Source organism: Lathamus discolor, chromosome 3 (assembly GCF_037157495.1).
Source record: "Lathamus discolor isolate bLatDis1 chromosome 3, bLatDis1.hap1, whole genome shotgun sequence".
NCBI lineage: Eukaryota > Metazoa > Chordata > Aves > Psittaciformes > Psittacidae > Lathamus > Lathamus discolor.
Genome location: NC_088886.1, coordinates 32874112 through 32888242, shown reverse-complemented (window position 1 = coordinate 32888242; position 14131 = coordinate 32874112). Strand labels below are relative to the sequence as shown.

General features: G+C 38.9%; 1 protein-coding gene across 16 annotated transcripts in view; it reads left to right on the top strand.

The window, feature by feature from the left end:
* Positions 1 to 14131, top strand: part of NAALADL2 (N-acetylated alpha-linked acidic dipeptidase like 2) — a 672041-nt gene that overhangs the window by 422435 nt on the left and 235475 nt on the right. For all 16 annotated transcript variants that reach the window (XR_010611523.1, XM_065674560.1, XM_065674551.1 and 13 more), the window contains one exon: positions 5486 to 5581. Coding sequence is in view for 15 of the 16 variants with exons in the window: in XM_065674560.1 (XP_065530632.1) it covers positions 5486 to 5581 (96 nt within the window). In the remaining variant the exon portion in view is untranslated. The remainder of the gene's footprint in view (positions 1 to 5485; positions 5582 to 14131) is intronic.

Below are 14131 nucleotides of genomic sequence, written 5' to 3'. Positions count from 1 at the left end.
TAGGACTAGCCTAACTTGATCTGAAACTGAGTAATTGCCTGGAGACTTTGCCAGGGCAGACAAAGAAATGACAGGACTAGTTTCCCAGCAGTTTGATGCAAAGGCTTACTACAAGGATGTGGAGGATTGGCTTGTCGAAAAAGGTCAAAAGGTCACATTCCCATCAATGAGCTGAAACAAGACATCTGTGTAGAGCATGGTGCAAACCTCTCACGCCAGATAATGAGGAAATGAAGGACACCGGCAAACAGCAACATACTATGACCAATCACAGCCAAGGCCACTAAGTGATAAGTGCATGAGAAGGAGGGTGGTGGGGGGGTGCACGGTGTAGCTGCAAAAATGTAGAAGCTATAAACCAATGATCTTGTAACATGTAGAAGCTATAAACCAATGATCTTGTAACATGTAAAAGCTATAAGCCAATGATCTCTCTGTAACCAAACTATAAACATGCAAGCAAGGTATATAAGTATCCATCTGCTTAGCAATAAATGAGACTTGTTGGTCATCATCGGATGAGCTCGTCTCCCGGCGATTCCCACACAAGGAAGTATGTTAATGAAAAGCTTGAAGTCTCTCTGCAGTCCCAAATCAATCCTTCTGTTAAGTCTGTATGTAATTCTGTGTGGCACGCAATGCATTGTACACTAAATATGAAATACAGTAGAGGAACTTAGGGTATTATCTAAACAATAATATATTTAGGTTCTGGCATCCAAAATTAAAATAAAAACCCAGAATAAGATTAATGGACAAGGAGAGACTTAGATCATCTAAAAGGAGATGCTGAACTTAGTTGCCTAGGGCTAATCAGAGTTTGGCAGAAGGCTTGAGGTGTTGTTTTGTTCCTCTTCAGGAGGTAAGTAAATGCAGTGGATGCATCTCTGCATCATGGATGATGTTTCTACATCAGAGTTCAGTTTGACAAGTATGTTTCGTAGAACTGTGTCCTGGGTTTACCAGGAGCCGTTTTGCTCCTTCTTAGTAACTGGTGCAAGCTCTTTCTCAGTTCCTTTGGCAGCAGAGTGCAGGCCACAGTTTGCTTTTACTTGGAGGGGTGTCCAATTCACTTGGAACCGACTGCCCCAGGGGTGGAAACACAGCCCTACCATTTGCCATGGATTGATCCAGACTGCACTGGAACAGGGGCAAGCTCCAGAATACCTGCAATACATTGATGACATTATCGTGTGGGGCAATACAGCGGAAGAAGTCTTTGAGAAAGGGAGGAAAATAATCCAAATCCTGCTGAAAGACGGTTTTGCCATAAAACGGAGTAAGGTCAAGAGACCTGCACAGGAGATTCAATTTTTGGGAATAAAGTGGCAAGATGGACGTAGACAGATCCCCACAGATGTGATCAACAAGATAACAGCAATGTCTCCACCAACTAAGAAGAAAGAAACACAAGCTTTCTTGGGTGCTGTGGGGTTCTGGAGAATGCATATCCCAAGTTACAGTTCGATTGTAAGCCCTCTCTATCATGTGACCCGGAAGAAGAATGATTTTAAATGGGGTCCTGAGCAACAACAAGCCTTTGAGCAAGTTAAACGCAAGATAGTTCATGCAGTAGCCCTCAGACCAGTCTGGATAGGGCCAGATGTTAAAAATGTACTGTACACTGCAGCTGGGGAAAATGGTCCTACCTGGAGCCTCTGGCAGAAAGCTCCAGGGAGACTCGAGGTCGACCCATCTGCTTTTGGAGTCGGGGGTATAAAGGATCTGAGGCCAGCTATACCCCAACTGAGAAAGAGATACTGGCAGCCTGTGAAGGGGTTCAAGCTTCTTCGGAAGTGATTGGCACTGAAGCACAGCTCCTCCTGGCACCCCGGCTGCCCGTACTGGGCTGGATGTTCAAAGGCAGGGTCTCCTCTACGCATCACGCAACTGATGCTACATGGAGTAAATGGACTGCACTAATTACACAACAAGCTCGAATAGGAAATCCCAGTCGTCCAGGCATTCTAGAAGTCATCATGGACTGGCCAGAGGGCAAAGATTTTGGAATGTCACCAGAGGAGGAGGTGATGCGTGCTGAAGAGGCCCCACCATATAACAAACTGTCAGAAAGTGAAAGACAATATGCCTTGTTTACTGATGGGTCCTGCCGTATTGTGGGAAAGCATCGGAGATGGAAGGCAGCCGTATGGAGTCCTCGGCAACAAGTTGCAGAAACTGCTGAAGGAGAGGGCGAATCGAGTCGGGTTGCTGAGGTGAAAGCCATCCAGCTGGCCCTGGCCATTGCTGAATGAGAAAAGTGGCCAGTACTTTATCTCTACACTGACTCATGGATGGTGGCAAATGCCCTGTGGGGGTGGTTGCAGCAATGGAAGCGAAGCAACTGGCAACACAGAGGTAAACCCATCTGGGCTGTTGCACTGTGGCAAGATATCGCTGCCCGGGTGCAGAACCTGGTGGTGAAGGTACGCCATGTAGATGCACATGTACCCAAGAGTCGGGCCACTGAGGGACACCAGAACAACCAACAAGTGGATAAAGCTGCTAAGATTGAAGTGGACTTAGATTGGCAACATAAAGGTGAATTATTTTTGGCCCGGTGGGCCCATGACACTTCAGGCCATCAGGGCAGAGATGCAACATATAGATGGGCCAGTGACTGAAGGGTGGACTTAACAATGGACACTATTGCCCAGATTATTCATGACTGTGAAACATGTGCTGCAATTAAGCAAGCCAAACGGTTAAAGCCTCTTTGGTATGGAGGACGATGGCTGAAGTACGAATATGGGGAGGCCTGGCAGATTGACTGTATCACACTCCCACCAACGCGCCAAGGCAAGCGCCATGTGCTTACTATGGTGGAAGCAATCACCGGATGGCTTGAAACATACGCCCTGCCCCACGCCACTGTCCGGAGCACTATCCTAGGCCTTAAGAAACAGATTTTGTGGCAACACAGCACCCCAGAGAGAATTGAGTCAGACAATGGGACTCATTTCCGGAATAACCTTATAGACACTTGGGCCAAAGAGCATGGCATTGAGTGGGTATATCACATCCCCTGCCATGCATCAGCCTCTGGGAAAATCAAACGGTACAATGGGCTGTTAAAAACCACACTGAGAGCAATGGGTGGGGGAACTTTCAAGCATTGGGATGCACACCTACCAAAGGCCACCTGGTTGGTTAATACTAGAGGATCGGTCAATAGAGCTGGCCCAGCCCAGTCAGAACTTTTACATATTGTAGAGGGGGACAAAGATCCTATGGTGCACTTGAAGAATTTGCTGGGGAAGACAGTCTGGGTTATTCCTGCTTCAGGTAAAGGCAAACCCACTCGTGTTATTGCTTTTGCTCAGGGACCCAGATATCCTTGGTGGGTAATGTGGGAAGATGGGGAAGTCCGATGTGTACCTCAAGGGGATTTGATTTTAGGGGAAAACAGCCAATGAACTTAATTGTGTGCTGTTGCCTGCTGTGTAATACTTTTATAGCCCATCAACTAGATGTCTTCAGGTCACCAGCGACTGGCCCTGACTTCCCTCTAACCATCATCCCAACAGAGAATGAATTCTGATAGAACCAGACAAGTTCTGCAGTGAACTTCAGCAGTGTTCTGCAGGAACAATCAGCATCAGCAGGCAACGATCCAATGCTGCACACAGCCTTTCCTGCCCTGAAAGACTGTTACAAGGGATGGAACCTGACATCATGGACCGAATGGACTCGACAGCATTATAGGGATTGGTCCATTCACTAAGAAATGATTTCTTTGTTTGTGTGTGTGTGTGGATATATATATATATATATACACACATATATATTATATATATATATATACACACATATATATTATATATATGTGAGATGGTATATTGAAAATGTGGGATCTGAGCATGACGTGAATGGTATGGAATAAGGGGTGGATACTGTCCTGGGTTTACCAGGAGCTGTTTTGCTCCTTAGTAACTGGTGCAAGCTCTGTGTTTTGACTTCCAGCCTGGGAAGAGAGCTGATAACACCGATTGTTTTTAATTGTTGTTAAGTAATGTTTATTCTGCCCAAGGACTTTGTGAGTCTCATGCTCTGCCAGGGACGAGGGGAGGCCGGGAGGAAGCAGAGACAGGACACCTGACCCAAACTAGCCAAAGAGGTATTCCATACCACAGCACATCATGCCCAGGGGGGTAACTGGGAGTTACCCAGAAGGGCACGGTCTCTCTTCAGGGGGGGTGGGGGGGGTCGAACTCGTTCGGCGGCGGTATGGTATTCTCTTCTCTTGTTATTTTCTCTTATCAGTACTATCATTGGTGGTAGCAGCAGTGATTTGTGTTATACCTTAGTTGCTGGGCTGTTCTTATCTCAACCCATGGGAGTTACATTCTCTTGATTCTCCTCCCCATCCCTGCGGGAGCGGGGAAGGTCGGGGGGGGGGGGGTGAGTGGACAAGCTGTGTGGATCGGTTTAAACCACAACAAACTGTTAAAAGCTAGTATATTTTAGAATGGCATGATACTCATGCACTGGCACATACTCCGTCCAATCACTGAAATAACTTTGGCTATGTTTTCTGTGCTTTTGTACTGAACCCATTGCTGTTTGTGAACAGTGTATTCAAAGTATGCTTACCAAATCAAGCATCTTAGTCTGTCCAGATGTACCTCTACACTTATTTTATATCAGGTGGGTATTAGATGGGCACTAGGTTCCTAGCTTTTCTGAGACAGGTATTTCAGGTCAAGTCTAAAAAACAAAACTAGGTGTGCAATGGAAGGCAATGTAAAGAAAGGTTTTTCTTTTTAGTTCAGTTGCTTTATTATACCAAGATCAGGAATATATGTTTAAAATAATTTCTGGTTTGTGCACCTCTGAGGTTTGTTGTTTGGGGTTTCTTAAAATTGTTTTACGTTTTTTCAGTTCACACCTGGGTTTCAGTTTGTTGTTGCCTTGTAACAGCAAATATGCAACCTAACTTCTTGCTTTCTTACAGTACAAGAAGAAGCAAACATCTTGTACAAAAGAATACGTTAAGATAGCCTAGTTACAAAAAGAGTGGTCAAGCTGAAAAATATAATTCTAGGGAATTCACCAAACCTCCATATTATGTAGATTGTATTACTGTGTACAGAAGTAGAATGATTGGATAAGATAAAAGTATATTCTTTGATTAATGTGTTACATTTCTTCTGAAGACCAAATCATAAAATAAAATGTCTGATTCCTGCCTAGCTCCAAATGAAATGTGTGGATATTTTTTCTCCCTCAAGACAAAATTTTTAGCTGCTTTGGGAAGCATAGTTACAAAGACAACTGCCATTCAAGAAATAAAGTCATAAGACTTAGGGGTTTTTTCCTGTTTCAGGGAATTGGAATCAGTTAATTATATCAGTGAAATACGTTTTATAATTGGCAAAACTTAAGAACAATTTGAAGGGTTTTTCAATCTCTCAACAAAATCCAGTAAGAATTCAAAAGAAAATCAATGTGGAATCCTAAAAGGCTTCTTATTTCTTTCTCGCAGAATTCTAGCTTTCTTTCCGAAGCTCTTTTTCCTGTACATACAACAAAAACTGAAGAACTGGATCCCTCCTTCAGCCTGCATGAGACCATTGCAAAGGTAACAGAAACTGAGATCTCATTTATACATGCTTTCCTTTACGTAGCCAAATTTGAATTTGTTTATAGTTTTGGAAGATAATATATTTTGTTCTTGTATATACTTTGAATGTAGTTAAAATTTGTGGAGGTTTTTTTAATTCAGATTCATCTTTGGAAAATACTGTTATATTGGTCAACTTGTGTGAGCAAAACCCTTTTATTTGCAAGTGCTTCATTTTCTGTGAATCAGTTATATTTTGCATGGTTCATATTACACTTCCTGGCATGAGTGCAGGGCATTAAACCTCACTAGATGGCAGGAAGTAGCAGGTATGTTGCTGTTGATTTTGTCAGTGAAGAGGGCTCTCTGAGGTCACCTTCACATGCACTTCATCAGCTGTCATTGGGATGCTCACGTGGGATGAAGGGGTGGCCATCCCAGGAATCTGGAGAATGCTCTACAGAGGGGATGTTTCCAGAGTTAATGTGTTCTGACTCCCCTCTTGTCACTCCAATATAATACTTCCTCTGTGTTATTTATTAATACTCCTTGCTCTAGACTGCTCTTTCTTTACTCTATCCAATCAGCAAGCCCGATTTCTGTAAAGACACATGACTGCAGCTGAGTCAAGCTTAATGGATATGTGCACCTGTACCTGGATTTCTTATAAACCTGAGCTTTGTAGACCTCACAAACAGATTTCAGGGCTACTTATTTGGAGCTACTTCTCGTGGGAAAGCAGCTACAGTTGAAACATTTCTTATGGCAATAATAAAAATAAATTCACAAAGATCAGGCATGCAGATTTAGCATGTAGGTGGATTAACATCTTTGGCAAAATAGGCAGTGACTGATCTTGGGGGTTTTAGGGGTTGGTTTGTTTGTCATGGGTTTTATTTAAAAAAATTAAAGGCGTATTCCTAGACATCGTTTTGAAGCTTGCAGATACTGACAGTTAAGGAGCAACCGTAAGACAAGAGTCTTCTCTGAAGCCCTTTAAATGGAATTGATAGCATTTTAAGCCATTCTTGGTGCCAAAGTGAGTGAAAACATTCACCAAATTTCTTCCCAAAGACTGAGGGAACTAGTTGTGTGATTATTTACTGCAGTATTTATTTGTGGTTAATTAACTAGTGTGTGATGGGCCATATATAATCCGAATCATCTATATTTTTGTATTTGCTTTATAATGTTGATGAGCAGAGAAAAAAAATTATTAGATGGATGACTTGAAGCATTTTGGTCCTGTTTAAATCATTACACATTATTTTAAGTGCGGTCGTTGAGCATTACAATTTTCTTTGACAAAACTTGATGAAAATTGCATTAGGATATGACTGTATTTCTGTTTTACTTTTCAGACTGTAGCCCAGGATGCTGTTATAAAGATGAATAGTATATGCAACAGTGCAGTGAGGCCCTTAGCTGGTAGTTTTGTCATCTTTACCCTAGCTTAATTATCTTGAAGTAGTTTCTGAGTAGCTTGAAGAGCAAAAACTTTCCAAATTTCATCTGTTGTTTATGCTTTTTTCTAGTTAGTTGTTAGCTTGTGGTTCTCTCTACTCCCCCTTCTCAGAGTGTCTGAGCCAGCATTGTCCTTCTCTTCTCCTGCAAAATGGGCTTCCCTTTGTCCCTCCTTTATCCTAGTGTTTGCCATCTGTTCCAATCTGAAAGCATTTCCAATGTGAAATGTCCAGAAATGTATACAGTATTTTACATAAAGCCATGGTATAGCTTTATGTTGTAATTATCCAGCTTCATACCTGAGGTGATGTCATATCAACCTTCTCCTTGGTAAGATCTTTCAGCCCTATGTTTGATTCTAGTGGCTGCATGTTAGTGCAGACAAGCTGCTGCATACATAGTCTGAATTCTTATTTTAGAAATTTTCTTTTTTAAACTGAGACTGGTTTCCGTGATTTGGGCAACCTGGGACATTGGTCATGGTGGTGGTTTTTCTGTCTCCATTATCAAAAGTCTAAATACGTCCTGTGTATGCTGTGCACATAATAATTCTCAATGTGAGCCCTTTAAGGAGGGGAAGTGGAGATAAATTAATGTGGTTTTTTTCTTTGAGAAGAAAAAAAAAATATCAGATTGGCTTTAATGAAAACATCTGTAAGTATTAAAAGAAAGGAAATTTGAGTTACATGGAGGTAAAAATATTTTAAACAGTATCTAATTTGCACAGTTCAGTTGATTGGTTATCCCTGGTCAGTGTATGAGTGCAAGTAGAATTCTAGGTATTATACTGTGCACATGAATGATGCATGATGCTTTCTGCTTCCACAATTTTTGGTTCTAGTAAAAAGTGCATTGTTAAAAACAGTTTTTCTATTTATCAGTTACTGTATATGCCTGATGGTTGTCTTTGAGCTCATACAGGTGAAATTAAATAAGATACATTTTTATTTGAGTGAGAGAAGTAGATGAAATACAGAAATGTTATATATCCTGAAATACCATTTCATCTTGTATCTTTGAAAACAGAATTTTGTTGGGTTTTATAAGCAAGCTAAAAGGAAAACCATTTTTATATTCATGAAACTACAGAAATTCTGATGCAATTCTCTGAGCACCTTGAAAACTTTACAGTTTGAGTGATCAAGACTTAGTTTCTTACTGGAGTCTTTAAAGTAAAAATATTAACTGGATATGGGATTTAAAGGAAATGCTATAACTTATTTAATGCTATAACTTATTTAGTTAAAACGAAGCACTCTAGATGCTATTCTTTAATCTGAAACCTTCATATGTTCGTTGTGGCACTGTGAACAGATGAAGCCAAGTTGTATCTTCAAAAGGTTGTAAATCTCTAGTTTTATATTAAATTACTCATACTTGAAAAAAAATAATAATCCATAGTGAGAGGGTAGCTCATAGTTAGAGAATTTAGACTCCTCAGTTGAAAGTTAATGCGCCTTAACAAATAAATGCCTATTGACTGTACATGCTCCATTGCAATTGCAAGTAAAATAGGTATCATAACTGCTTCTGAAATTTTAACTTTTAATTTCAAAAGACTTTTCACACAGAACTTTTTCATGCTAAAAAATATTCAAATATAATGAATTAAACAGTAATTTTATTGTTTTATTTTTTCTTTTATTTAGAAATGGTTAATGAAAATATTTGAAACTGTAACTTTTTATTCTTATTTGAGACCAAACGTATTTTATTAAAATTTTTGACAAAATGAAAGTGTCATATTCCAAACTGCCTTATTTACATAAATATCTGGTTATTTTAGCATTATTTATCCAAATATCAAATATTCAAACCCTTTTTTACAGAACTAGAGTAGTACAAAACACTGTTATGAGTTATAATGACATGGAAGACTATGAAAATCTTTGAAATTTATCAAGTTTTCCATTATATTAGATTGTAGAAGTTAAAATTGTAGGAAGCTCAAGTTGAGAAAAGACCTGTGACATTTTGGAGGTACAAATCTTGGAAAATAAATCCACCATATTGTAGGTCTGTAGTTGTCATCTTATTGTTGACTGAGTAACATTCTGCTGGATGTTTAGAGGGGCTGGTGTGAGATTAGGATTAGACCCAGGAAGTTCTATGATGTGCTCATATATTAATGTAATTCCTTCTGCTTCAGTGATTGTTAATTTGACTATAGCATCCATGTTCAGTAAATAACTTTTAACAATAATTTTTGCTTCCATTAATAATCCTTGTATTTTATTTCCTTTGGCAAATCTTAATGATCAAATAAAATTATGCTTAAACAGGCAAGAAAATGTGAAGTCTCATAGCACTAAAAAAAATCCATTTTCCATATGTAGAAGTATGTATTTTACAGCTGCTTAGGTGAGAGACTTTGCTTTCAAAATTGCAGTCTCAGTTCCTTTAGTGACCAGCTGAGAAGAACAAAGGCATTCCTTACAGCTGAGTGTTGCAGTACAAAATTTAGCGGTATCTCATGTGAGATTTACAGACCTTATAATTTCAAATGTGTTTTATAATACCTATAGCAAGTGTTAAAATGGAGAAATGTGTGTCTGTGTGACAAAGAATGGATTTTCCCGTCAGACTAGGAGAAGTCAGATGAAACTCCATTGTTATCAAATGCATAATTGGAAAAGTATGTGCTGTTCTTCAAAAAGGTTCACCAGTGTTATTCAGCACAGTTTTTCATGGTAACTGGTCAGTTGGAGTTATTAACAATTTTGAAAATACTTAAGAAGTATGCTCACTAGAGTAGCCTAATAAGGCTCAGATTATGTAGTTCTAAAATCTTTAATGGCAGTCCCCCAACAGGGAGTGCCACTGGAGCCACTTAACCAATATCAGGCATGGAATAATAATAAACTTTTATTGATTTTTTACTTTGGCAGGCACCAAAGTGTTGAAAGGTATGCCAGAAGTGACATAATTGGTTTTATAGTGAGTTATGGGCGCTGACAGATAACTCTTGAGAAAATTGTTAGTGATCTTCATTATTCTACACTTCAGTTATGGAGCTGCATAAAGTAGAGCTAACAACCATAATGGAATTAACTTCTAAACATTAAATAAAACAGCAATAGGGAGAAGTGTTTCCATTTTTAGGGGAAATAAGGAGCCTTTTATATAACGCACAGTGTTTTTTCCAGTTTTTAAAAAGATAAGCACTTCCAGGAAGATAACAGGCAGATTCTTTTCTTGAGCAAATGAAATAAAAGTACTGGACTGCAGGGCTGATGCTAGATGAGATTCACATTTTGACCATAGATAAGGTACAGCAGAGGAATGTTGGTTTTAGGAATGCTCTAACAGGTTCATTTGAAGCATGGGAATGATATATATTCCCACTTACCCGTAGTCTAGTCCCATTAATTCTCTAATACAAACATAGGGAATACCTATTCATCTCAACAATGCAATGATATCCATAACGTTGATAGTTTCTTTCTCTGTAATTTCTCTAAAAATTGACATCTGTGGTTTGGTGAATATGCTACTTCTGCTGAATATTTTCATCCTCCTGCATGGTATCTATGAATGAGCTTTTTTTTTTTTTTTTTTTTTGTGCTTCTGTACTGCAAAAGCAAAATGTATGGTTATATATAAAATTATAAAATATATAAAACTGATATATAAGATTACAATAAATTGATGAAATATCAAATTTATTAAACACAGTAAGATAACACAACGTATCTAAATTAGCATGAAGGGGGCAAACCCTTACAGTGCCAAAGACTGAGAGTGCAAATTTTTAATCAGTAGAATAATATTGTCAAGAACAGTATTAATGCTCTTTCCTGACAGAGTTCAAAATCTCATTGTAGCCAACCAGCTTGAAATTTCTTTGCATTTCATTTAAGCATCTGTTGTAGTTTTGGCAGGGATGCAATCCCCATAATATGAATTGGAAACACTTTCACAAACCATGTACCACATGTCTATGCTGCAGAGATTTACCAGAAATTTTCTGCCAGTGTGTTATTACTGGCATAGCTGTAGCAGAGTACTTCCACATTCATGTGTTGTTCCAACTACAACATGCCCTTTTCAGTATCAGATTGTTCTTGAAAAAGCTGTGTGGCATTGTGCTTAGGCATCCCAGAGACCTCTTCAGCAGGGCAGCTGTACATCTGGATTTCCACTGATGTATCTTCCATTCTCATTTAAAAATTTCCTCTGTGTATAACTAGAGGATCTGGCAGAATTGTTCAGTGTTTCCAAACAGCAGACACACAATATTACTCCAGTCAGAGTTACAGCACTTAAAGTGTTAAAGTGTTTGTGTGGCACATGCAGAATGAATCTGAAATACTCAGAATACAGAAGTCTGATTCACACAATTATGTTGCATATCCAAGGCAAGCCCGGAAAACCCTTTATCCTTGAAATGCCCAGGCAGATATATGGCAACCTCCACCTGTATCACTACATGGTGTGCTAACTGGAAATTCTTGCTGTATGCCATGATTTCCTTAATGAAAATGTGACACTTTGGAGTGTCAGTTTTAACAGGTAATTTCTCCAGTTAACTTTCTTCAGTGTTGTATACCTCGTTATATAGTTTTTAATTTTCCTGTCTTCAGTCACATGTGCTAGTTTTTCACTAAAAAAATGGTATATTTCATTTCTCCATTTCTTCATCACCGTACCTCCTAAGACAGTAGTTCTGCACAGGCAAACAGAATTCTTATGTCTTCTTAAAGAGAAATTATGCTATGATTTTGTACTTTGAAAACAAATTATCCAAGCCTCCAGCCAACAAACAGGAATGTAGACCCAGGGATAGGTGACAAAGGTGATGAAGGTAACATAATGGAAGCACGGGTCTCAGTGTATGCAGTGAAAACCAAACTGGGGGACCTGATCAGTATCAATATTTGAGAAAATCTGCTGCTGATACTGAATTTTTAGATTAGTAGTTTGAACTTGTTTTGGACATATCAGAATTGTCTGCAGTATCTGTTGGATTCTCTGTCATGCATAAAGCACCTGGATGGGTGTTTTGGCCTGAGAAATTGCAGGATGACTTGGGTCAGCTCTTAATTTTTCTGTTTGCTCTCCTGCAGCTGGCAGCAATTCATGGTGTTTCAGCACCTCTCATCTGCCCTAAGGTGGTGTAGTAGCGTGATGTGCCAAATGCCAAATACTTTCTCTGGGACTTAAATGACTTCCTTTGCTTTACTCATCAGCCTCTCTCTGGGCATCTTACTGGGACTCACAATTCAATGGTATTTGAGATGTGCAAACTGTTGTCTGTGGTGACAATCTGACTGAATTTGCACAAAAACAAACGTCCAAATTTTTCTGTGAAGACGCATTGACATATTTCACAGAAATGTTTTGATTTAACACATATTCTGTTAAGTACATGAAGGCGAGTTTTTGTCTTACCTTTAGCCTTATTGCATGAAAGAACATACAATCCAGTTCAAGCAGAGGGTAAATATAAACCTGCTGAAAACTTCCTTCTAACAATGTGTATTTTATTCTGTAGCTATTGTCAGCAGCAATAAAAACAAGAGCTTATCTAGTGATATAAACTTGCACAGTGACTTTGGGGATGCTGTATGAATTGTGGTGAACAGGAAAGCATTCAAAGGGAAAAAAATCTGGGGATTTTCTCAGCATTAGATGTGAGAGAGGTGACTTTGCTGTTAAAGACATGAGGTGTTCTGACAGACAGTCATACTGTGTTTGGCCAGACACCATATTCTCTATGTGCTGTAGCTTAGGGTAGATATGCTTGGAATTCTTCAGTAGTTCTTTGTTCCTAAAAGTAAGTAGCCTGAAGGACTCTATACTTGAATTCTGATGGATAAAAACTAGGTAATAAAAATAAGCTGAAATTGCAGAACCCCTGGTAAAAATTTGATGAACCAGCTGCACTGTCCAACACAACTTCACTTGGTTCAGTCAAGTATTACTAAAATCAACTTCATTCCTCTGTACCCCTGAAATTCTCCATGTCTTTCCTGCTAAGAATTCCTCCAAGATGGAAGAAGTGTTAGAGGACAGAACTAATTGCATTTCCTCCTGTGCTGTTCATGGAAAGATGTCAAGAATTGACTAATCCAAAACTGTGGGCTTCTTTTTGAGTAGCTGGAATGTAATGTTTTCAGTTTAAAGAACTGTGACAGCTATGAAAATATCAAAAATACCCAGGAAACTGTGGCTCCAATAAACAAAAGAAGGTGAATGAATGAGAAATCATAGACATCATTAGTATCATGGTTTGTGTGGAAACCATTCCCATGGATTGTCTGTGTACAATCCTAATTGTTCCATTCTGTATACCTTAAATAATTTTTATATTGGAGCAAGTTCTTGGGAAAAAAAATAAAGTTAGCTTGGCTTCTATCGGAACATTTCTTAACCAGATTGCTGTTCAGAATCACACAGCTCCTGAATTCTTCTTTTAGACCTAAATATTACTCAGTTGCTTTCAAGATTTGTCTGCCAACTGTCAGGAAAATGAAAAAAATCATTGCATCATTTTTCAAGCTGGAGTTGCAGTGTAAGTGAAGTAAGCAAATACATGTCAACTCCATCTGATCCAATCAAAACACAGCATAAACATATAAGTTCATACATAATGTATCACTTTAAATCTTAAGATAAAACGCCAAGATTGGTGTAGTTTGTACATTTTATGCAAGGTGTGTTTTCCTCCGAATTACAGCAGTCTCACTAAGCAAGAGGAGATAAGGTGGGAATAAGAGGAAGCAGTTTAACCCCAATTTTATATATGAGAAAATTAAATAGCTTGGGTCAAAAATGATACTTACAGTAACTGAGCAACTGCTTCTTCTTAATGCCTGAATTTAGCATTAACTTGTAGAATATAGTGATTCGTCTGACACTGTACTTAAAGAATGGGGCATAATTCAAAGCTGAAGCTAGATTTCTGACTTAGGAATTTAGCACATACTTGGGATTTGATGGAATTACAGCTACTGGCTGTGACCGGCTGGAAATTTTTTTAGTATGTATTGAAGCCATGTGAGTGCCTGTGTTAGTGGGACTTACCTGTCTTGGAAAGAAGTTACACTGCCTACGGCAATACCTTCATTTGAAGTGCCTTGGTTTAGCTATGTTGAGAATTGT